The sequence below is a fragment of the Oncorhynchus kisutch genome, linkage group LG22, assembly GCF_002021735.2.
Source record: "Oncorhynchus kisutch isolate 150728-3 linkage group LG22, Okis_V2, whole genome shotgun sequence".
Lineage (NCBI taxonomy): Eukaryota > Metazoa > Chordata > Actinopteri > Salmoniformes > Salmonidae > Oncorhynchus > Oncorhynchus kisutch.
The window spans coordinates 53,491,642-53,516,568 of record NC_034195.2 but is presented as its reverse complement, the minus strand read 5'-3'; the positions used below and the strand labels follow the sequence as shown (position 1 = coordinate 53,516,568).

Sequence of the window (24,927 nt, the reverse complement as noted above, 5' to 3'; positions counted from 1 at the left end):
CAGGGGCCTGTTGCACAAAAGTAGAATTAAGACATCCGGGATAAATGACTCAGCTGACCTCAATGAAGCCAAAACATGTGCGTCCAGGCTTAATTGGTTGCACAAAGACCAAGCCAGGATGAGCAGACACGGATTCATTAAGCCAGGTGAAACCAATCCTGGATAGGTGCGCGCTCACGGCTCACTCAAATAGACCCCGCCACAGATCACAGATTAACTGATTTACCATGGCAACTAGAGCCGCGTACTTTTCCCCGTCGGAAGCACAAATCCTCATGGAGGCATACGAGGAGGTAAAATATATAATTAAGAAGAAAGGCAACACCGCCACAGTGATAAAGCAAAGAGAAAAAGCGTGGCAAAGTATTGCAGACCGCCTGAATGAGTAAGTAGTGCACAATTACACACTCACCGCTCCGCTGAAACATCACAATTACAATTCAAATATTTAATTCACATCTCCAAAAATGCAGTTGTACTGTAATTATGAAACGGTTACATTTTTTATTGAAATGCACTGCAGATATGAGTGAAATTGTGTAAAGTAACTCCATCACACTGTATAAAGCTATGATACATTTTTAGATATTTTTACTGAAAACAAGACAAAAATACCAAGTAATTTTTTGCAGTGTGACTCCATTAAGTGTCTGTGTGTGTGTGTGTGTGTGTGTGTGTGTGTGTGTGTGTAGATTAAACATGAACGGGCCAAAACGGACATGGCAGCAGGTCAAAATCAAATACAAGAACATTCTGCAGAATGGTATGGTCCCTGACTAATATTTAACAAAGCACAAGCATATATTGTACCCAGAAGGTGCCTGCTCACACATTGTCTGTACTGTTTTAGCAGTGAAAAAGAATACCCACAGACAAGGCACGGGTGGTGGGTCACCAAAGGCTGACCTTACCCCAGCAGAGACACTTCTGCGAGCAGGCCTTTCTAATCGACCTGGCCGGGGTATCCTGGAAGGATATTGATCTCATCCCGTCAGTAGAGGATGCCTGGATATTTTTTAAAAATGCCTTCCTAACCATCTTAAATAAACATGCCCCATTTAAGAAATTTAGAACCAGGAACAGATATAGCCCTTGGTTCTCCCCAGACCTGACTGCCCTTAACCAACACAAAAACATCCTATGGCGTTCTGCATTAGCATCGAACAGCCCCCGTGATATGCAGCTGTTCAGGGAAGCTAGAAATCATTATACACAGGCAGTTAGAAAAGCCAAGGCTAGCTTTTTCAAGCAGAAATTTGCTTCCTGCAACACTAACTCAAAAAAGTTCTGGGACACTGTAAAGTCCATGGAGAATAAGAACACCTCCTCCCAGCTGCCCACTGCACTGAAGATAGGAAACACTGTCACCACTGATAAATCCACCATAATTGAGAATTTCAATAAGCATTTTTCTACGGCTGGCCATGCTTTCCACCTGGCTACTCCTACCCCGGACAACAGCACTGCACCCCCAACAGCAACTCGCCCAAGCCTTCCCCATTTCTCCTTCTCCCAAATCCATTCAGCTGATGTTCTGAAAGAGCTGCAAAATCTAGACCCCTACAAATCAGCCGGGCTAGACAATCTGGACCCTTTCTTCCTAAAATTATCTGCCGAAATTGTTGCCACCCCTATTACTAGCCTGTTCAACCTCTCTTTCGTGTCGTCTGAGATTCCCAAAGATTGGAAAGCAGCTGCGGTCATCCCCCTCTTCAAAGGGGGGGACACTCTTGACCCAAACTGCTACAGACCTATATCTATCCTACCGTGCCTTTCTAAGGTCTTCGAAAGCCAAGTCAACAAACAGATTACCGACCATTTCGAATCTCACCATACCTTCTCTGCTATGCAATCCGGTTTCAGAGCTGGTCATGGGTGCACCTCAGCCACGCTCAAGGTCCTAAACGATATCTTAACCGCCATCGATAAGAAACATTACTGTGCAGCCGTATTCATTGATCTGGCCAAGGCTTTCGACTCTGTCAATCACCATATCCTCATCGGCAGACTCGACAGCCTTGGTTTCTCAAATGATTGCCTCGCCTGGTTCACCAACTACTTCTCTGATAGAGTTCAGTGTGTCAAATCGGAGGGTCTGCTGTCCGGACCTCTGGCAGTCTCTATGGGGGTGCCACAGGGTTCAATTCTTGGACCGACTCTCTTCTCTGTATACATCAATGAGGTCGCTCTTGCTGCTGGTGAGTCCCTGATCCACCTCTACGCAGACGACACCATTCTGTATACTTCCGGCCCTTCTTTGGACACTGTGTTAACAACCCTCCAGGCAAGCTTCAATGCCATACAACTCTCCTTCCGTGGCCTCCAATTGCTCTTAAATACAAGTAAAACTAAATGCATGCTCTTCAACCGATCGCTACCTGCACCTACCCGCCTGTCCAACATCACTACTCTGGACGGCTCTGACTTAGAATACGTGGACAACTACAAATACTTAGGTGTCTGGTTAGACTGTAAACTCTCCTTCCAGACCCATATCAAACATCTCCAATCCAAAGTTAAATCTAGAATTGGCTTCCTATTTCGCAACAAAGCATCCTTCACTCATGCTGCCAAACATACCCTTGTAAAACTGACCATCCTACCAATCCTCGACTTTGGCGATGTCATTTACAAAATAGCCTCCAATACCCTACTCAACAAATTGGATGCAGTCTATCACAGTGCAATCCGTTTTATCACCAAAGCCCCATATACTACCCACCATTGCGACCTGTACGCTCTCGTTGGCTGGCCCTCGCTTCATACTCGTCGCCAAACCCACTGGCTCCATGTCATCTACAAGACCCTGCTAGGTAAAGTCCCCCCTTATCTCAGCTCGCTGGTCACCATAGCATCTCCCACCTGTAGCACACGCTCCAGCAGGTATATCTCTCTAGTCACCCCCAAAACCAATTCTTTCTTTGGCCGCCTCTCCTTCCAGTTCTCTGCTGCCAATGACTGGAACGAACTACAAAAATCTCTGAAACTGGAAACACTTATCTCCCTCACTAGCTTTAAGCACCAACTGTCAGAGCAGCTCACAGATTACTGCACCTGTACATAGCCCACCTATAATTTAGCCCAAACAACTACCTCTTTCCCAACTGTATTTAATTTTAATTTATTTATTTATTTTGCTCCTTTGCACCCCATTATTTTTTATTTCTACTTTGCACATTCTTCCATTACAAAACTACCATTCCAGTATTTTACTTGCTATATTGTATTTACTTTGCCATCATGGCCTTTTTTGCCTTTACCTCCCTTCTCACCTCACATTGTATATAGACTTGTTTATACTGCATTATTGACTGTATGTTTGTTTTTACTCCATGTGTAACTCTGTGTCGTTTTATCTGTCGAACTGCTTTGCTTTATCTTGGCCAGGTCGCAATTGTAAATGAGAACTTGTTCTCAACTTGCCTACCTGGTTAAATAAAGGTAAAATAAATAAATAAATAAAGAGGACATGGCCTTGGAGCTAAATAAAGGCAGGCCCGTCTTAGAGGGGATCCCTGGGGGGAAAGAGACGAGCATAGGTTCCTCCCAAGATGCCACCCGCTTCATTCAAGGTATGTCCTTCCATCTCTACATGGGATACAACCACATTCATATTGAATCAATTTGGACTGTCTGACTTTGGTTTACCTATTGCCTTGCAGTGTCTGGCAGCACTGTGTTCCTGTTAGAGCCACCAGCACAAGCACCAGACGATGCTGATCCAGTGAGTACTCCATCAAAGGCATACTGTAGGCCTGGCATGTCTTGTCTACTAGCTTCAATATGAATCCGATTAAATGTGATAGGGTGAAGGCCCCAGTGCAGCAGCAACAGCACATGATGGAGACGATGATGAGGAGGAGACCATCTCTCTGGATTCCAGAAGGCATGAGGTATCATGTTAAGACTGTGAAAGTACTATTTACTCTACAATGGTGAGGAGTCCTCATCAAAATCAAAAAATCTAATTTCTTTTACAGGACCCAGATGCTATACAGTGGGAAAACCAGCCTGGCAACATAGTGCGTATTAATAAAAGGACACCACATCCTGCCAAATTCCAGCTGCGCTAATTGTATTGTGTTCACAGAGCTCACAAGCTATCAGAAAGTTATATGGCAACCACCTCCGGCGCCAAATAGAACTGGCAGACATAGACATTCAGTACAAGATGAAAAAGATGGAAAATCTTGCACTGGAGTTCGAAATAAAAAAGAGGACAATTAGGAAACTGGACCTTGAAATAAAAAAACTTGAGAGGGAGGTGAGATATGCCTTCAATGTACACTGTATGCTAACTGTAACACAAATGTATTAATCATTATTTTTCTTTCCTCCCCTAGCTCCAAGAAGATGACACGGCTCAAAATAAAAATTAGGTATATTCTCGTAAAGTCAAGTGAGCCATGACATATGAGCTCTTATTGTGAGCACACAGGACGGTGGCATCTTTCTAAGTTTTTTTTTATTTTCCCAGCAATCAGTACAACCAAGTCATCGTTATAAGGCATCGCCCTCTTTTGCCCACCCCCCCAGCACCAGGTGTGGCCACTAGCCTATATGAAGGCCCAAAATTGTGTGTTCCTTTCTGCTCTGACAATGGCATGCCCATTCGTGCGAGATGTGGTGGATGAAGAAGCACTTGTGCTGAGGAGAGCCTTCAGGCGAGAAAGGGTCTTCAGGGACCGGTTGGACCCACTGGCCTTCCCTGATGACCATCTATATGAAAGATACAGGTTTTCTGCAGATTGCATCAGGTATCTATGCAGACTACTGGGTCCCAGGATTAAGCACCGCACTGCACGGAGCCATGCACTGAGTGTGGAGCAAATGGTTTGTGTGGCCTTGCGCTTTTTTGCTAGTGGAGCCTTCCTGTACTCAGTGGGGGATGCAGAACAGCTGAACAAGGCCACAATTTGCCGCACAATAAGGAGTGTGTGTCTGGCTATCAAAGCATTAGCAGATGTCTTCATCTCCTTCCCTGGCCACAGAAGACTCTGTGACATCAAAGAGGAGTTCTATAGGATTGCAGGTAAGAGGATCTACAAATTACAGGACAACTGTTAACACATAGTAGGATACTCATTACTTTGTGTGACAGGTTTCCCCAATGTCATTGGTGCAGTGGACTGCACACACATAAGGATAAAAGCCCCCTCAGGTGCCCATGAGGCCGATTTTGTGAATAGGAAATCCTTTCACAGCATTAATGTTCAGGTGAACATAACTTTTTGATATTGTCCATTGACGAACACTCTGCATTGCCAGTGATGTGCATTGATTGGTGTAATATTCCTCATCTTATGATTTCAGATGGTCTGCAATGCTGACTGTGTGATCAGCAATGTTGTGGCAAAATGGCCTGGCTCAGTCCATGACTCCAGAATCTTTCGGGCCTCTGAAATCTATCAGTGCCTATCACAAGGTAAGCCACACAACCCCTATTTATAACCATCATGGCTGTGTCAAGAATATCACTGTGTTTATGAGGTAGTAATGATGAGATTTTGTGTTGACAGGTGAATTCTCTGGTGTGTTGCTGGGAGACAGGGGGTATGGCTGCCAGCCTTTTCTCCTGACACCTTTCACAGACCCCCAGGAAGCACAGCAGGCCTACAACCATGCCCATGCCAGGACCAGAGTTGAAATGACCTTTGGCCTCCTGAAGGCACGCTTTCACTGCCTTCACAAATTAAGGGTCAGCCCTGTTAGGGCATGTGATATTACTGTGGCTTGTGCTGTCCTCCACAATGTGGCCTGCCTGAGGAAGGAGAGGGCCCCCAGAGTGCCACCAGCCATGGACTGGGGCAATCCGGCAATCTTCCCTGATGATGACAGTGGTCGGCTGCTGAGGGACCAATATGTGTTGAATTATTTTAGTTAGTATGTGTGCTTTCAATTTTGGTTAAATATGTCCTGCGGTGGCAGAGGAATTTGGTTTTTTTGGGGTTCGTTTTTTGACGAATTTGGCCTCTTATGATGTTTGTGCGGTATACTGTGTGTAATACAAGGCTGCAGGGAGGCTACTGCATCCATTCATTTGTCTGTTCAGTTGATGTGTATGGATTTGTCCTGCATTTATTTTAGTGTGCAGACATGCAGGGTGTGTTATATACAGACCTTTGAATGTGTATGTATCATTTTGTATAATATGCTTGGATTCTGTGCTTTCCATCTTGTAGAGTCAATGTGACTTCAGTTTCGAAAGGAGCTGATGGTTTACCTGCTTTGTTTTGTCCTTATTCAATAAAGGAACATAATGTTACACATTGTGTTTTTATATTCATATGGAATGTGTATTTGTTTATATGACAGAGTACTAGGGCCACACTGAAGAAAAAAGTCATAAATTTATGAGGCTGGTTCTTTCTGCAGAAAAGCTACATTGTTTTTACAGTTTTGATACTTATGACAATGTGATACTTAATATTCTGGCACATCAGCATGTCTTTGTTTATGAAACCATACTGAAGTACAATTTCACGAAATGCCCCACATCTGTCATTTTAACAACTGTCCTCCTTTAAAACAACTGGTTACAATATTATGACTTGTGTTTTTTTCCCCTCTGTGGCCCTAATATTCTATCATTTTATATATAGCCTTATAGTCTATGGGAAACTGTAAATTATCTAATGATAGCAACATCATCTAAAAATCATTTTTTATCCAAAATCATTGAAATTAATGATCACAAACGTTTAAATAATAACAGTGGGTCTAGTTATATGTGATAACAATGTATAGTGAGCAGTGAAATAACTATTGGTTTCCATTTGTGGTGACTGCTGACTGACATTAGGGATGAGATTAAATAGATCCTGGAATTTAGCCTGGTCTGGAGCAGGCTAGCTCCACAGAATAAATCTCCATGGTAATTTATACCATAACATATCCTCCTGCCCCCGATCCATCTTTAGTGCAACCGGATTACGGATCAATTGAGCCAGGATCACCAAGATGTCCTGGCTTAATCCCTTATCCTAGTTTTGTGCAACAGGCCCCTGGTGTCTTTACCTGTTATTTATTTATTTTACCTTTATTTAACCAGGTAGGCTAGTTGAGAACACCTTTATTTAACCAGGTAGGCAAGTTGAGAACAAGTTCTCATTTACAATTGCGACCTGGCCAAGATAAAGCAAAGCAGTTCGACAGATACAACGACACAGAGTTACACATGGAGTAAAACAAACATACAGTCAATAATACAGTATAAACAAGTCTATATACAATGTGAGCAAATGAGGTGAGAAGGGAGGTAAAGGCAAAAAAGGCCATGGTGGCAAAGTAAATACAATATAGCAAGTAAAACACTGGAATGGTAGTTTTACAATGGAAGAATGTGCAAAGTAGAAATAAAAATAATGGGGTGCAAAGGAGCAAAATAAATAAATACAAATTAAATACAGTTGGGGAAGAGGTAGTTGTTTGGGCTAAATTATAGGTGGGCTATGTACAGGTGCAGTAATCTGTGAGCTGCTCTGACAGTTGGTGCTTAAAGCTAGTGAGGGAGATAAGTGTTTCCAGTTTCAGAGATTTTTGTAGTTCGTTCCAGTCATTGGCAGCATTGGCAGTATGAGTGGCAGTCCATGTTATCTGATGTACAGTGGGGAGAACAAGTATTTGAAACACTGACGATTTTGCAGGTTTTCCTACTTACAAAGCATGTAGAGGTCTGTCATTTGTATCATAGGTACACTTCAACTGTGAAAGACGGAATCTAAAAAACAACTAACAGGTCTGTGAGAGCTGGAATTCTTACTGGTTGGTAGGTGATCAAATTTCAAACTTTTCTGATGTATCAAATACTTATGTCATGCAATAAAATGCAAATTAATTACTTAAAAATCATACAATGTGATTTTCTGGATTTTTGTTTTAAATTCCGTTTCTCACAGTTGAAGTGTACTTATGATAAAAACTAGACCTCTACATGCTTATTTTTTTTTTACACTAGAAGCTGTCAATCTCTATTTAATTATTTCTGTAAAGCCAATATTGAAAGACAATTCAATTTGCGTGATGTTTTGTTGTCTCTACCTTCTTGTCCTTTGTGCTGTTGTCATTTGCCCACTGTTGGCACCCTGTTTTGTGCTGCTACCATGTTGTTCTGCTACCATGTTGTGTTGCCACCATATTGTGTTGCCATGTTGTGCTGCTACCATGCTGTGTTGTCATGTGTTTCTGTCATGCTATGTTGTTATCTTAGGTCTCTCTTTATGTAGTGTTGTGTTGTCTCTCTTGTCATGATGTGTGTTTTGTCCTAGATTTATAACCTTTTGGTAGGCCGTCATTGTAAATAAGAACTTGTTCTTAACTGACTTGCCAAGTTACATAAAGGTTAAACCGAGAGGAACAGGAAGAGGTCCATTCCAGAGGCTCATCAACTTTTTATCGTGTAGAAAGAGTTACTTCTTTGCTTATGGCCATACTAGCCTGAAACCGCCCGACCTCCTTTGCTTACGGCCATACTAGCCTGAAACCGCCCGACCTCCTTTGCTTAGGGCCATACTAGCCTGAAACCGCCCAACCTCCTTTGCTTAGGGCCATACTAGCCTGAAACCGCCCGACCTCCTTTGCTTAGGGCCATACTAGCCTGAAACCGCCCGACCTCCTTTGCTTACGGCCATACTAGCCTGAAACCGCCCGACCTCCTTTGCTTACGGCCATACTAGCCTGAAACCACCCAACCTCCTTTGCTTATGGCCATACTAGCCTGAAACCGCCCGACCTCCTTTGCTTAGGGCCATACTAGCCTGAAACCGCCCAACCTCCTTTGCATACGGCCATACTAGCCTGAAACCGCCCGACCTCCTTTGCTTACGGCCATACTAGCCTGAAACCGCCCAATCTCCTTTTCTTAGGGCCATACTAGCCTGAAACCGCCCGACCTCCTTTGCTTAGGGCCATACTAGCCTGAAACCGCCCAACCTCCTTTGCTTAGGGCCATACTAGCCTGAAACCGCCCGACCTCCTTTGCTTAGGGCCATACTAGCCTGAAACCGCCCGACCTCCTTTGCTTACGGCCATACTAGCCTGAAACCGCCCGACCTCCTTTGCTTATGGCCATACTAGCCTGAAACCGCCCGACCTCCTTTGCTTAGGGCCATACTAGCCTGAAACCGCCCAACCTCCTTTGCATACGGCCATACTAGCCTGAAACCGCCCGACCTCCTTTGCTTACGGCCATACTAGCCTGAAACCACCCAACCTCCTTTGCTTAGGGCCATACTAGCCTGAAACCGCCCGACCTCCTTTGCTTAGGGCCATACTAGCCTGAAACCGCCCGACCTCCTTTGCTTAGGGCCATACTAGCCTGAAACCGCCCGACCTCCTTTGCTTAGGGCGGCCATACTAGCCTGAAACCGCCCGACCTCCTTTGCTTACGGCCATACTAGCCTGAAACCGCCCGACCTCCTTTGCTTACGGCCATACTAGCTGTTTCTACACGTACTACTGCACGTCTGAGCTCCAAAAGCCCAGGCCACCTTGGAGAATTTAAACTATGAATGAAACACAGAACGCGTATTGGAATTGTTTAGTAAACCAGATGAAGAAATAATTGAAAGGATAGAGTAGACCTATGTTCAGAGATTAATTTCCACAATCTATGTTTACAAGCCATTCAAAATGTATTTCATGTGACGTTAAAATGGTGAGAGGCCAGTACGCTTTTAACCCCTTGGGTACCTTACAATCACAGCCATCCTGAAACTGCCGGGTAGGGCAACAGGTACGCATGCTTTTTCCTCGTGTGTATGTTTTCTTCAAATGATGACACTAGTGCAGACCTCTGCGTAGTTTGATCTGTCGACCTAACGAGCTACATGTATTTGGGTCAGAGAAGACATTGTTTTCCTGTACCTTTAAGAGTGAGGCGCAGTGTGCAGGACTACACTGGGGACGTAAATTCAAACACTTGGCTCCTCCTAATTTTACGGTTTCGTTTCCTGGAGGTCGAGTCTGTCGTGTTGTTGACAAAAACACGTAACAAATATCGTTTTTTACTGGGCAAAATGGGTCAGTCGTTGCCGACCCTGGACTGCGAGCCCTCGGTGTGTCCTTTGTGCCACGGTATATGTCGGAATCCGACCGCGCTGAGATGCAAACATATTTTCTGCTACTGCTGTATACAGGAGTTATGGAGTGGTTCGCCCACCGGTCCATACTACTGCCCCGAGTGCAAGGAGGAGTACAAGACATTACCGGTGGGGTTCAAGAGAGACACTACCGCAAGTCCGTGGCGACATGAAGCGCCTGCACATACACGCACAGCCACAGGTAACTTCCCGAATTCACCAGACACTTCTGCCCATGCGCAATTAGGCTGGGGACAACGATACAGGGGTTTATTCATTACGCCGATTCTGTCGCAAAACGTTTCGTCTGTTACAAAACGTTTTGCAACACAAACCGTTTATTTCAAACGGAAAACCTTTTGCAACGAAAACGAGAATTTAATATTGGACCAATTCTGATAGGTCCCTCCACGCTTCGTTCCGTTTGCTCTGTTTGGTTCATAAACGGTAAACGGTTTCCCGTTCCAAAACGTAATAAACACACCCCAGGTTGGCTGACTAGTCATGGGAACGAACATTTCCAAAGGTAGGCTACTGCTGGGGAAGATGTACCTGTGTAATGGTACTTGGCCTACAGTTTTAAACAATAACACATAGTTTTAATATGGTGATGATGACTTGGCTATGATAGAAACATTAACAACAATATTACGCTATATTGACGGACGCACACGAGTAACGACACAGGTCAAAGTCTACTGAAGTCCATCGACTTGCCTTAGAATAAGGTCGATTGATTTTATCTTAAAATAATATGATATTTATGATATTTCCCATCATTTTGTAACTCTGCATCATTGGGAAAGGCTTGTAAAGCAAGCATTACGCTTAGTCTACACCTGTTGTATTCTGTGCTGTGACAAATACAATTTGATTTGATTTAGCTAGGTTTGTGTCCTTTTGATGTAACCTAAGTAGGCCTAATCACTACTAATTTATTTGTGTTATGTATGTTGTGTTGGGTATAGAAGGCAGAGCCAATGAAGAGGATGTCATTGAGATCAATTCGGAGGGCTGGACCCTTGGGAAGGGGTCCAAGCGTCTGTTAGGGAAGAGACCAGCCAGTTCTCCTGTCCCAGGAGGCCATCTTCACGACAACAAGAGACAAGCCACTGGCAGCTCCTCTTCCTCCCACTCCAGGGGACAGTCTGGTGACCGTAAGAGACCCGCCACTTCCTCTTCCTCCTCTTCAGCCAATCAGAACACGTCGTCTGACGTCGAATTGTCCAGTGAGGAGGAGGTGCCAGCAGCACCATTCTCCTTAGCAACCAAACCGTCTAGTACTGCGTCCGTCGCCGTCAGAGGTCCGGACCTGACACGTGATAGGTCTAGGTCCCCTAGGAGAGACCCACCCATTGAGCTGGACCAACCCCCTGCTGCAACAGAACCTCTTACAAGAGAACCCCTGAATGACCCTAGAAAATCACCTGAAGAAGCCGCAGGTCACATGACCAACACATCGCCAAGAAGAATCACCACCGTTGAACTGGACCCACCGCCACCCCCTGCAAGAGATCCGTACACACCCGCCAAGAATCCTGCTGAAACGACCCAAACAACCCATTTACGTTTAGTCACCCCTACGAAGGAGAAGCCTGTTGAAGCTGAGTGGGAGCCTCTTCCAGAGATCTCCAACAGATCTGGTCCAATCGGCACGTCCACCTCTCCTACCCGTGCTGCCAACAACCTGTCCCCTGGACGTACCAACCTGTCCCCCAGCCTGGCTCGTCAAACCTCTAGGGAGACCTTCCTACCCTGCCACTATTGCCCCAGCCAGGGCTCTCTCCCTGCGGTGAAGACCTGCCTAGTGTGTGGAGCCTCCATGTGCTCCGAACACCTCCGGCCTCACCTGGAGTCCCCTGTCTTCCAGAGCCACACCCTGGTACCCCCTGTGGAGGACACCTCACCCTGGAGGTAAGGTTTCACTCTTATTTGGGGAGAATCTCAATTGAATTTCCTTTTCTGAGCTGTGAAATTCCTAACAACTTTGCATTAAAGTCTTGAATTCTTGTAAATACTTTGTTTCAACATTTCATTTAAAGTTGACGATTGTTTTATTTAATTTATGACAAATCATTAAACAACTGGCAGCAAGCAGCAAGCTGAAGTATAACTTACATTGTCATCAGGTGCCCGGAACACCAGGAGATGAACCGAATCTACTGCCGTCAGTGTAGTGTGTGTGTCTGTACCGTGTGTACCGTGATCGGGTCGCACCGGGACCACGCTTGCGTCAGCATCAGAGAGGCCGAGAGGGAGCTGAGGGTGAGAAACAGAGGAGTATTTACCAAACACACATACCAACATACCAAAAAAATACCTGATCACATCCCAGTTGTATGAGCCGTAGTATTCCTGTTGTCTAAGTATCGTTAGTGGTGAATAAACATATCACACGTGTTATAGTATAAATGCATGTTTCAGAGAGCTAAAGCATGTTTTCTATTGACGGCAGGATGACGTCACTGTGTTTTTGTCTTGCAGGGGAACCTGAAACAGGAGATGAAGAAGATGCAGGGAACGGAACAGTCTTTAATCAGCAGAGTGACTGAGATGACAGAGAAGAAACAGAGATTCCAGGTAAGAAGGACAGGACCTCAGTTGGACCAGTTTTTTTTTTAAGGTCTGACCTGACACAAAAGCCTAATAATGTACACACCCTGTATCCCTCTAAATCAAATGTTACAGTTCACACAACAGGTGTAGTAGACCTTACAGTGAAATGCTGAATACAACAGGTGTAGTAGACCTTACAGAGAAATGCTGAATACAACAGGTGTAGTAGACCTTACAGTGAAATGCTGAATACAACAGGTGTAGTAGACCTTACAGAGAAATGCTGAATACAACAGGTGTAGTAGACCTTACAGTGAAATGCTGAATACAACAGGTGTAGTAGACCTCACAGTGAAATGCTGAATACAACAGGTGTAGTAGACCTTACAGTGAAATGCTGAATACAACAGGTGTAGGTAGACCTTACAGTGAAATGCTGAATACAACAGGTGTAGTAGACCTCACAGTGAAATGCTGAATACAACAGGTGTAGTAGACCTTACAGAGAAATGCTGAATACAACAGGTGTAGTAGACCTTACAGAGAAATGCTGAATACAACAGGTGTAGTAGACCTTACAGAGAAATGCTGAATACAACAGGTGTAGTAGACCTTACAGTGAAATGCTGAATACAACAGGTGTAGTAGACCTTACAGTGAAATGCTGAATACAACAGGTGTAGTAGACCTTACAGAGAAATGCTGAATACAACAGGTGTAGTAGACCTCACAGTGAAATGCTGAATACAACAGGTGTAGTAGACCTCACAGTGAAATGCTGAATACAACAGGTGTAGTAGACCTTACAGTGAAATGCTGAATACAACAGGTGTAGTAGACCTTACAGAGAAATGCTGAATACAACAGGTGTAGTAGACCTTACAGAGAAATGCTGAATACAACAGGTGTAGTAGACCTTACAGTGAAATGCTGAATACAACAGGTGTAGTAGACCTTACAGTGAAATGCTGAATACAACAGGTGTAGTAGAACTTAGGCTATATACAGGGTGTTACGGTACAGAGTCAATGTGGAGGATATATACAGGGGGCACCAGTACAGAGTCAATGTGGAGGCTATATACAGGGGGTACCGAGTCAATGTGGAGACTATATACAGGGTGTTACGGTACAGACTCAATGTGGAGGATATATACAGGGGGCACCAGTACAGAGTCAATGTGGAGGTTATATACAGGGGGTACCGGTACAGAGTCAATATGAAGGCTATATACAGGGGGTACCGGTACAGAGTCAATGTGGAGGTTATATACAGGGGGTACTGGTACAGAGTCAATGTGGAGGTTATATACAGGGGGTACCGGTACAGAGTCAATGTGGAGGCTATATACAGGGGGTACCAGTACAGAGTCAATGTGGAGGCTATATACAGGAGGTACTGGTACAGAGTCAATGTGGAGACTATATACAGTGTATTAACGGTACAGAGTCAATGTGGAGGCTATATACAGGGGGTACCGGTACAGAGTCAATGTGGAGGCTATATACAGGGGGTACCGGTACAGAGTCAATGTGGAGGCTATATACAGGGGGTACCGGTACAGAGTCAATGTGGAGGCTATATACAGGGGGTACCAGTACAGGGGGAGGGGGGGGGGGGGGGGTCCATGACCAGGGTCCATGATGCTCCATGACCAGGGTCCATGATGCTCCATGACCAGGGTCTATGACCAGGGTCCATGATGCTCCATGACCAAGGTCCATGACCAGGGTCCATGATGCTCCATGCATTAGACACACTACTACACTGGATGTATCTCTACGTTAGGCGTTTGGATACAACTATGTCTACATACTGTCACTGTGTCAACCCTGACTCCTCCTCTCCCCAGGTGTTGCTAGGTGACGCGCGTGCGGGTGTGCAGCAGCAGTACGAGACCATGCGTGAGGCCCTGCAGCAGGAGGAGGACACGGCCCTGCTGTGTGTGACTCGGGTAAATAAGGAAGAGAACCCAGGCTCAACTCTAGCCTAAAAAACAAACAATGAATCTGGGCTTGGAAGTCAACCGAGGTGGGCTGTAAACCTGCAAATGCATGTATTCTAGTAGGATAATGGTGGCTTAAAGCTGAAAATAAGAGAAACAAAGCCTTAATTGTGACTGCAATTAAGGGGGGGGGGGAATCATGTGCGTCGGTTCAAGGCTGGAACAAAAACATGGTCTGTACTTTCAGTAGGAACACCGTTGTCGCGCAGCCTGGCTCAATATAAGTAGGCTTGGATTGAAGCTTAGCGTTACATTCAAATCTCCCTACCATCACATCACAGCCAATATGACACCAATGTCCGTGACAACTGGAATTCGTCCTGATCGGAGGTACACAACACACTCCCTGCCTCTCGTCATGAGGTCGAAAGTGACTGTCCGGGTGTTACCTAGAACCACATACTGGATTTTTAACAAGGTCGTTAGCATTAAGCAACAAAGACAATGTCTTGCCCTGACCTAGCTCAATATCTAGGTGTCCATGAAGTGACCATCGACTTGCCACCTTTCGTACTGAATAAGTTTGTAGGGGGCAACAGTTTGATTAAATATATAATTTATCGCTCTCATGTGCTCATTTTCTGTCCATGAAGAACCGAAGATGTGCTACCTATTTGTAGCATTTCTGACATTGCTAACATGTTTATTTATTTTAAATCCAAGGCTCAGTTCTAACACTGGGTCTCAACTCAGTTGCTTGGCAACAACACAGTTAATACTAAATGACAAAAGCCTGCTTGTCGAACATCTCATTCCACAATCATGGGCATTAATATTGAGTTGTCGTCGCCCCCCCCCCCCCCCCCTTTGCTGCTATAACAGCCTCCACTCTTCTGGGAAAGCTTTCCATTAGATGTTGGAACATTGCTGCGGGGACTGATGTTGGGTGATTAGGCCTGGCTCGCAGTCGGCGTTCCAATTAATCCCAAAGTCGTTCGTTGAGGTCAGGGCTTTGTGCAGGCCAGTCAAGTTCTTCCACGCCGAACTCGACATACCATTTCTATATGGACTTGTCATGATGAAACAGGAGAGGGCCTTCCCCAAACTTCAAATGGCTAGCTAACATGACATGTAAACAGATAAACAGAGCCTCTGTTGTACACTGACTGCAGAGTGCATGCTTGGTAGCATCAGAAAAACTCCACGGTTTCTAACATCCATAATAAATTCCACGCTGCTTTTAATTCCGAATGTGTGCTGATTTAACAGTGCCAAACTAATTAAGACCTGGTATTGCAGTACCTCCAGGAACGGTGCACCCCCTGCCGTTGTAAATATAACTTATATTATTTTAGTTTCACTTTAATCCGAATGTGTGCTGATTTAACAGTGCCAAACGAAACAACTCTGCCAGGTGTTGGATATTTGTCAACAACTCTGCTATGCAAGGCCATTCCAGTGGCACGGCTCAGGCTTTTCCTGTGGAAATCTTGTATAATGCACACATTTAACAGAGAATCTACTTCCTGTGTAAAAACCATGACAATTAAAAAATAAATAATAATAAATAAATGTAAAAAATTAAGTGAGAATTAAGCATTGGTCTGAAGAAAGGAAATTCCCATGAGCACCACAATGCCTCCTCCACCCATGCTCTACCAAGGTTTTACAGCACCACAATGCCTACTCCACCCATGCTCTACCAAGGTTTTACAGCACCACAATGCCTAGTCCACCCATGCTCTACCAAGGTTTTACAGCACCACAATGCCTAGTCCACCCATGCTCTACCAAGGTTTTACAGCACCACAATGCCTCCTCCACCCATGCTCTACCAAGGTTTCACAGCACCACGATGCCTAGTCCACCCATGCTCTACCAAGGTTTTACAGCACCACAATGCCTAGTCCACCCATGCTCTACCAAGGTTTACCAGCACCACAATGCCTATTCCACCCATGCTCTACTAACATTTTCCAGCACAGCTTTGACCTGCTACAGTAGCGATGTTGGTCTATTTTAATTTTAAACAATGTGTATGCAGGTTGCTTAGGATTCAAAACCTGTGAATTTCCTTTTATTTTTCAACCTCAGACCAATGCCTACTTCTCACTTAAAACGTAGTTAAACATTTTTTTTAATTATGTGTGTGTGTGTGTGTGTACCCAGGAGGAGAGCAGGGCGGTGGGGGGACTGGAGGAACAGCTGACACAGCTACAGGAAACCCTCTCCTCCCTCCAACGGGGTCTTCATACTCTGGAAGGGCTGGCTGACACCCGGGGCGCCGCACGCGTACAGGAACAGTCCTTCATCACGGTACTTCCTCAATCCTCTTACTTCCTGTAGGAACATAGGGCACATACTAAAGGGTACTACTACAAGGAAAGTGTTTGTGTGCATACCGCACCTTGGCCTGACCTAAATACACATGGAACAGTGGCTTGTCTCTTGTTGTCGTGACGATGGTCACCGGGAACATATGCTTTCTTATATTTTTGTTTTGTTTTGTCCTTGACAGGAGTACAGTAAGATAACCAAAAGGTAAGCAGCTATTATACATGACGATAGGCTAATTCTCATATAGTTTCTAAGAAAGAAACAAAGTTTAGAAAAGTGAAATGGCTAGAAAAGTTAAGTCCTACCAAGTCAGAACTGAGTCAGTATGTTAAGTAGAAAACCTTGTCTAAGCTCTTTTATATAAGTATAGAATCATTTTTATAAATTACTTAGACCACTATTCCCAAACAGATTTATTACCTTGGTGAAAATATGTATACTACGTTTTTCTGTAGATCAGCCCGCATTTCCTGTTGTAGCATTGTGATGCTGTAGCTAGCATTGTGGCGTGTACGGATGCTGTAGCTAGCATTGTGACGTGTACGGATGCTGTAGCTAGCATTGTGGCGTGTACGGATGCTGTAGCTAGCATTGTGGCGTGTACGGATGCTGTAGCTAGCATTGTGACATGTACGGATGCTGTAGCTAGCATTGTGACGTGTACGGATGCTGTAGCTAGCATTGTGACGTGTACGGATGCTGTAGCTAGCATTGTGACGTGTACGGATGCTGTAGCTAGCATTGTGGCGTGTACGGATGCTGTAGCTAGCATTGTGGCGTGTACGGATGCTGTAGCTAGCATTGTGGCGTGTACGGATGCTGTAGCTAGCATTGTGACGTGTACGGATGCTGTAGCTACCATTGTGGCGTGTACGGATGCTGTAGCTAGCATTGTGACGTGTACGGATGCTGTAGCTAGCATTGTGACGTGTACGGATGCTGTAGCTAGCATTGTGGCGTGTACGGATGCTGTAGCTAGCATTGTGGCGTGTACGGATGCTGTAGCTAGCATTGTGGCGTGTACGGATGCTGTAGCTAGCATTGTGGCGTGTACGGATTCTGTAGCTAGCATTGTGGCGTGTACGGATGCTGTAGCTAGCATTGTGGCGTGTACGGATGCTGTAGCTAGCATTGTGACGTGTACGGATGCTGTAGTTAGTTTCTGGTATATTTACAGAATAAAAATAGTTGTATAACGGTTTCTTAGTTATAGTAGTACAGCCAGTATTGAGAGTAAACCTCATATCCTGTCTCCTCTCCCTGCAGTGTGTCTGAGAGCTGTTCTGTGGAGGAGCTGGAGGTTCCACAGGAGGTGGACAGGGCCAGGCTGAGATGCCTACAGCAGTGGACTGAGAGGCGGCTGGTCTCAGTGGTCATCTCCCTGCCTGACCGGGACCCCTTCAGGCTGCTCTGTAAGGGACCCCCCCCCCCCCCCCTGCATCTCATACAGTACCTACACCAAGGGTTCCCAAACTTTTTTGTCCTGCGGCCCATAAAATATGCGACACCAACTTGTGAAAAAAGTGACGTAATCAACGGCAAATGTTTACTTAAAAAAAAAAATCGGGCTGTGACCATCTGTTACAAATCAGTCTGACAGAACATGACAGTATTTAAATCGGGAAGGAAGTATCTGAAATGCATCAGAAAAGGTATTGGCAAGTTCAGGAGACAAGGCAAATAATTGTTGCCTGATTTTCTGTGTAGAAATTAACGTTGTTAATGATCTTTAAACCCCTAGTCTGATTTAGCGCATGGTCTTGTCCACTTGGTCCCTGTAGAAGGAAACTGAAGACACACGTACGTGTTCGTCAGAGTCTTATCTGTCAGTGAAAGGGCGTCATAATATGTTGTAGCTTAAACTGTTCAAAAAGATTGAGCCACGTTTTGTAGGAAGAAAACAGAAAGCTACGGATATCAGGGGGTACTGGTACAATGTGGAGGCAGTCACTATCTGAGGTGACTGGTACAGAGTCAATGTGGAGGCAGTCACTATCTGAGGTGACTGGTACAGAGTCAATGTGGAGGCAGTCACTATCTGAGGTGACTGGTACAGAGTCAATGTGGAGGCAGTCACTCTGAGGTGACTGGTACAGAGTCAATGTGGAGGCAGTCACTATCTGAGGTGACTGGTACAGAGTCAATGTGGAGGCAGTCACTATCTGAGGTGACTGGTACAGAGTCAATGTGGAGGCAGTCACTCTGAGGTGACTGGTACAGAGTCAATGTGGAGGCAATCACTATCTGAGGTGACTGGTACAGAGTCAATGTGGAGGCAGTCACTATGTGAGGGGTACTGGTACAGAGTCAATGTGGAGGCAGTCACTATCTGAGGTGACTGGTACAGAGTCAATGTGGAGGCAGTCACTATCTGAGGTGACTGGTACAGAGTCAATGTGGAGGCAGTCACTATCTGAGGTGACTGGTACAGAGTCAATGTGGAGGCAATCACTATCTGAGGTGACTGGTACAGAGTCAATGTGGAGGCAGTCACTATCTGAGGTGACTGGTACAGAGTCAATGTGGAGGCAGTCACTATCTGAGGTGACTGGTACAGAGTCAATGTGGAGGCAGTCACTATCTGAGGTGACTGGTACAGAGTCAATGTGGAGGCAGTCACTCTGAGGTGACTGGTACAGAGTCAATGTGGAGGCAGTCACTATCTGAGGTGACTGGTACAGAGTCAATGTGGAGGCAGTCACTATGTGAGGGGTACTGGTACAGAGTCAATGTGGAGGCAGTCACTATCTGAGGTGACTGGTACAGAGTCAATGTGGAGGCAGTCACTATCTGAGGTGACTGGTACAGAGTCAATGTGGAGGCAGTCACTATCTGAGGTGACTGGTACAGAGTCAATGTGGAGGCAGTCACTATCTGAGGTGACTGGTACAGAGTCAATGTGGAGGCAGTCACTATCTGAGGTGACTGGTACAGAGTCAATGTGGAGGCAGTCACTATCTGAGGTGACTGGTACAGGGTCAATGTGGAGGCAGTCCCTATCTGAGGTGACTGACGTTATAATTAACAAGCATGATTTTAATTTCATAGTTTTCTCTCGCGATCCCGTTTAAAAAATCAGGCCCTTTCCCTAGTTTGGGAAACGCTACCTTACACCACACCAGCACCCTACTCAAAAGGAAGTGGATATATTCAACCAAGGGTATTAAAATAGGTTACGGTTAGGATTAACATTAGGGTTTAGGTTAAGGCATTGGGGTTAGTGATCCGCCATCCGGAACCATTCAAAATCTGCCTGTCTATATCAATCACAGCACCCCAGACAAGTTCTGGTAGACACAATGCCAATGACTATGGGTAGTTTGTTGACTGACAAACCTCTTCTGCTGATGCCCCTCGTGTGTGTGTGTGTTCTGTGCAGATGGTGCCAGCCCCCGTCTGGACCCGGACACAGCCCACCCCAAGCTGCTCATCTCTGAGGAGAACAGGAAGGTGTCTTACAGCGAGGTCCAGCAGGCCTACCCGGAGCAGGGGGCTCGCTTTAGCTCCTTCCCCCAGGTCCTGGCCTCTAAACCCCTGCAGGGAGGCCGTGCATACTGGGAGGTGGAGGTGGAGGAAGACGAGGGCAAATGGAAGGTAAGAGGTCAGAGGGTGTACCGTTTGGGGTCAGAGGGTGTACCGTTTGGGGTCAGAGGGTGTACCGTTTGGGGTCAGAGGGTGTACCGTTTGGGGTCAGAGGGTGTACCGTTTGGGGTCAGAGGGTGTACCGTTTGGGGTCAGAGGGTGTAGCGTTTGGGGTCAGAGGGTGTAGCGTTTGGGGTCACGTTTGGGGTCAGAGGGTGTACCGTTTGGGGTCAGAGGGTGTACCGTTTGGGGTCAGAGGGTGTACCGTTTGGGGTCAGAGGGTGTACCGTTTGGGGTCAGAGGAGGTTATAGACAGGCAGATTACTGTTCGTTTCGTAGCATCTGCTAAATGCCATATTATTCTAATATGTTACAAGAGGGGATTATAAGGTAAAACATCACATAGCATATAGTTAGTAACGCATCACAACATTTTCACATTCCCTATTGCATTAACTGAGCCCTGTCAAGAGGACATCATTGATTTACATGTACGGAAACCCTTCGTTAGCATTATTTAGCTAAATCAAATGCCCCCCCCCCCCCCACACACAAAAAAGTCCCTACCTAGTACAGCGTTGTCATAGTCCCCTGCGCTTATCTACAGGTGGGAGTCTGCGAGGGTCAGATCGGCCGTAAGGGCCAGAAAGACTCCTGCCGTATCGGCTTCAACCCCTATTCTTGGTGCCTGCTGAGTGAGAAGGGGAAGATAGAAGCCCTGCACGACAAGGTATGTGGATGTGATGCTTCCGTAAAAGTCACATATAGAATTGAATCAGATCTCTATGAAAGCGTCTATGTACAACACCAAGAGAAATTCCTAGGGACATTTTTGTTGTTGTTGTTGCCGCATTGCATTACATTTCTCTCTCTCTCGTTCTGATTCCGAAGGTGGCTGTCCCTGTGGAGGTCGACGGACTGGGAAGGGTTGGGGTGTTGCTGGATTTCGAGGAAGGTAGCCTGTCGTTCTATAAAGTGGCACAAGGGGGCGCTCTGAGCTTGCTCCATTGTTTTAAACAGAGGTTCAGTGAACCATTGTATCCTGCACTAGCCGTGTCTAAAACCCAGCTCAACATTCCTGATCTGTTCCAGGCAGAATCTGTTAAGTCAGAGTAGTTACACGGGTAATTCAGTTCTCTATAAAAAAAAAAAAAAGGGGTCAATCCGCCACCATTTTGTTCTGTAAACCTCCGAGTGAGGCTAGAGAATGGAATGGTTCCAGACAGGTTCAGTAGAATAGTGCACAGTGGGGAAGATACGTTTTCTATAGATCATATCATGTAAGCAATAAAAACTTTTTTTTATTTTTTAAACTTCTTATAAATGTTAATCAAATAGAGGATCGCAAAGAGAAATCTCAACGCAGAGATAATCTTAAATATTCTTGATGTGATGTAATGAGAAGCATTAATACATTGAGTGGACAAAAAATTAGGAACACCTGTCCTTTCCATGACAGACTGAGAAGGTGAAATCTATGATCCCTTATTGATGTCACCTGTTAAATCCACTTCAATCAGTGTAGGTGAAGGGGAGGAGACATGTAGATGAAGGGGAGGAGACAGGTTGAAGAAGGGTTTTTAAGTCTTGAGCCATGGATTGTGTATGTGTGTCATTCAGAGGGTGAAAAAAATAATTAAGTGCCTTTGAACAAGGATATGGTAGTAGGTGTCAGGTGCACTGGTTTGGGTCAAGAACTGCAACGCTGCTGGGTTTTTCACGCTCAACAGTTTCCTGTGTGTATCAATAATGGTCCTCCACCCAAAGGACATCCAGACAACTTGACACAACTGTGTGAAGCATTGGAGTCAACATGGGCCAGCATCCCTGTGGAACGCCTTCAACACCTTGTAGAGTCCATGCCGTGATGAATTGAGGCTGTTCTGAGGGGGAAAGGGGGGAGGGGGGGGGGTGGCAACTCAATATTAGGAAGGTGTTCTTAATGTTTTGTATACTCAGTGTAGAGATCTCTGTTCAGTATAACCTGCATTGCTTGCGGTTTGGGGTTTTAAGTTGGGTTTCTGTACAGCACTTTGTGATATCTGCTGATGTAAAAAATGGCTTTATAAATACATTTGACTTACCCTTCCATTTCCTGACCAGTTGTCTGGGCTTTTGTTTTGATGTGCCAATTTGTAGGCATGTTCTCTGGGTTTGATGCTACCAACACAACACAACTGGTCTGCGAGATTCTTGATATGTTTATCAAGCTCAGACTCTGTGTCATCAGATACAACTTTGTGTTCCTCTGCTCTTCTAAGTGGAGGGGCGGCAGGGTAGCCTAGTGGTTAGAGTGGAGGGGCGGCAGGGTAGCCTAGTGGTTAGAGTGGAGGGGCGGCAGGGTAGCCTAGTGGTTAGAGTGGAGGGGCGGCAGGGTAGCCTAGTGGTTAGAGTGGGGGGGCGGCAGGGTAGCCTAGTGGTTAGAGTGGAGGGGTGGCAGGGTAGCCTAGTGGTTAGAGTGGGGGGGCGGCAGGGTAGCCTAGTGGTTAGAGTGGGGGGGCGGCAGGGTAGCCTAGTGGTTAGAGTGGAGGGGCGGCAGGCTAGCCTAGTGGTTAGAGTGGAGGGGCGGCAGGGTAGCCTAGTGGTTAGAGTGGAGGGGCGGCAGGCTAGCCTAGTGGTTAGAGTGGAGGGGCGGCAGGGTAGCCTAGTGGTTAGAGTGGAGGGGCGGCAGGGTAGCCTAGTGGTTAGAGTGGAGGGGCGGCAGGGTAGCCTAGTGGTTAGAGTGGAGGGGCGGCAGGGTAGCCTAGTGGTTAGAGTGGAGGGGCGGCAGGGTAGCCTAGTGGTTAGAGTGGAGGGGCGGCAGGGTAGCCTAGTGGTTAGAGTGGAGGGGCGGCAGGGTAGCCTAGTGGTTAGAGTGGAGGGCCGGCAGGGTAGCCTAGTGGTTAGAGTGGAGGGCCGGCAGGGTAGCCTAGTGGTTAGAGTGGAGGGGCGGCAGGGTAGCCTAGTGGTTAGAGTGGAGGGGCGGCAGGGTAGCCTAGTGGTTAGACTGGGGGGGCGGCAGGCTAGCCTAGCCTAGTGGTTAGAGTGGAGGGGCGGCAGGCTAGCCTAGCCTAGTGGTTAGAGTGGAGGGGCGGCAGGCTAGCCTAGTGGTTAGAGCGTTGGGCTAGGAACTGAAAGGTTGCAAGGTACCAATCTGTCGTTCTTCCCCTGAACAAGGCAGTTAACTGACTTGCCTAGTTAAATAAAGTTTTTTTTTTTTAAATACTCTCTTTCACACAGGTCAGTTTTTCTCTGTGTACCTCTTCAGTGACATTCAGTTTTTTGTCCTGCTACTCTACTGGACCTGGTTGCTCTCTAAAGAACCTCAAGGGAGGGTTCTGTGTTCTAGAACCCTGTGTTGCGTTCCCTCTCCCTAGAGGCGTGCGTAACACCCTGCTTGTTCTACATTTGTTTACACATATCTGCTATGTAACGATACACGCGTCACAGTCTGGAGTTTGTGTACATGACGTGTTTTTATAAAACAGACTAAGATGTTTTTTTATTTGTATTGGGTGGAGGTCATGTGATTGTGGAGGTCATGTGATTGTGGAGGTCATGTGATTGTGGAGGTCATGTGATTGTGGAGGTCATGTGATTGTGGAGGTCATGTGATTGTGGAGGTCAGGTGATTGTGGAGGTCAGGTGATTGTGGAGGTCAGGTGATTGTGGAGGTCAGGTGATTGTGGAGGTCAGGTGATTGTGGAGGTCAGGTGATTGTGGAGGTCAGGTGATTGTGGAGGTCAGGTGATTGTGGAGGTCAGGTGATTGTGGAGGTCAGGTGATTGTGGAGGTCAGGTGATTGTGGAGGTCAGGTGATTGTGGAGGTCAGGTGATTGTGGAGGTCAGGTGATTGTGGAGGTCAGGTGATTGTGGAAGCCAGGTCATTGATGCAGACTCTCACTCTCCTTCTTGGTCAAATAGCCCTTACACAGCCTGGATGTTGTGTTGGGTCATTGTCCTGTTCAAAAACAAATGATAGTCCCACTAAGCGCAAACCAGATGGGATGGCGTATCGCTGCAGAATGATGTGGTAGCCATGCTGATTAAGTGTGCCTTGATTTCTAAATAAATCACTGACAGTGTCACCAGCAAAGCACCATCACACCTCCTCCTCCATGCTTCATTGTGGGAACCACATATGCAGAGAGCATCCGTTCACCTATTCTGTATCTCACAAAGACACGGTTGTTGGAACAAAAAATCTCAAATCTGGACTCACCAGACCAAAAGGACAGATTTCCACCGGTCTAATGTCCATCTAATGTCGTGTTTCTTGGCCCAACAAGTCCCTTCTTATTAGTGTCCTTTTGCTTTGTAGCAATTCAACCATGAAGGCCTGATTCACGCAGTCTCCTCTGAACAATTGATGTTGAGATGTGTCTGTTACTTAAACCCCGTGAAGCATTTATTTGGGCTGCAATTTCTGAGGCTGGTAAACTCTAATGA

General features: G+C 45.9%; 1 protein-coding gene across 1 annotated transcript; it reads left to right on the top strand.

Moving 5' to 3' along the window:
• Positions 1 to 9,657: 9,657 nt before the first annotated feature.
• Positions 9,658 to 21,640, top strand: si:dkey-29p10.4 (tripartite motif-containing protein 16). The gene is made up of 11 exons (XM_031801552.1): positions 9,658 to 10,281; positions 11,048 to 11,993; positions 12,209 to 12,344; positions 12,564 to 12,659; positions 14,488 to 14,589; positions 16,750 to 16,896; positions 17,099 to 17,121; positions 18,184 to 18,329; positions 20,297 to 20,511; positions 21,107 to 21,229; positions 21,391 to 21,640. The coding sequence occupies exons 1-11, from the start codon at positions 9,828 to 9,830 to the stop codon at positions 21,613 to 21,615; spliced, it is 2,613 nt and encodes an 870-aa protein (XP_031657412.1). The 5' UTR covers positions 9,658 to 9,827; the 3' UTR covers positions 21,616 to 21,640.
• The last annotated feature ends 3,287 nt before the right edge of the window (positions 21,641 to 24,927 follow it).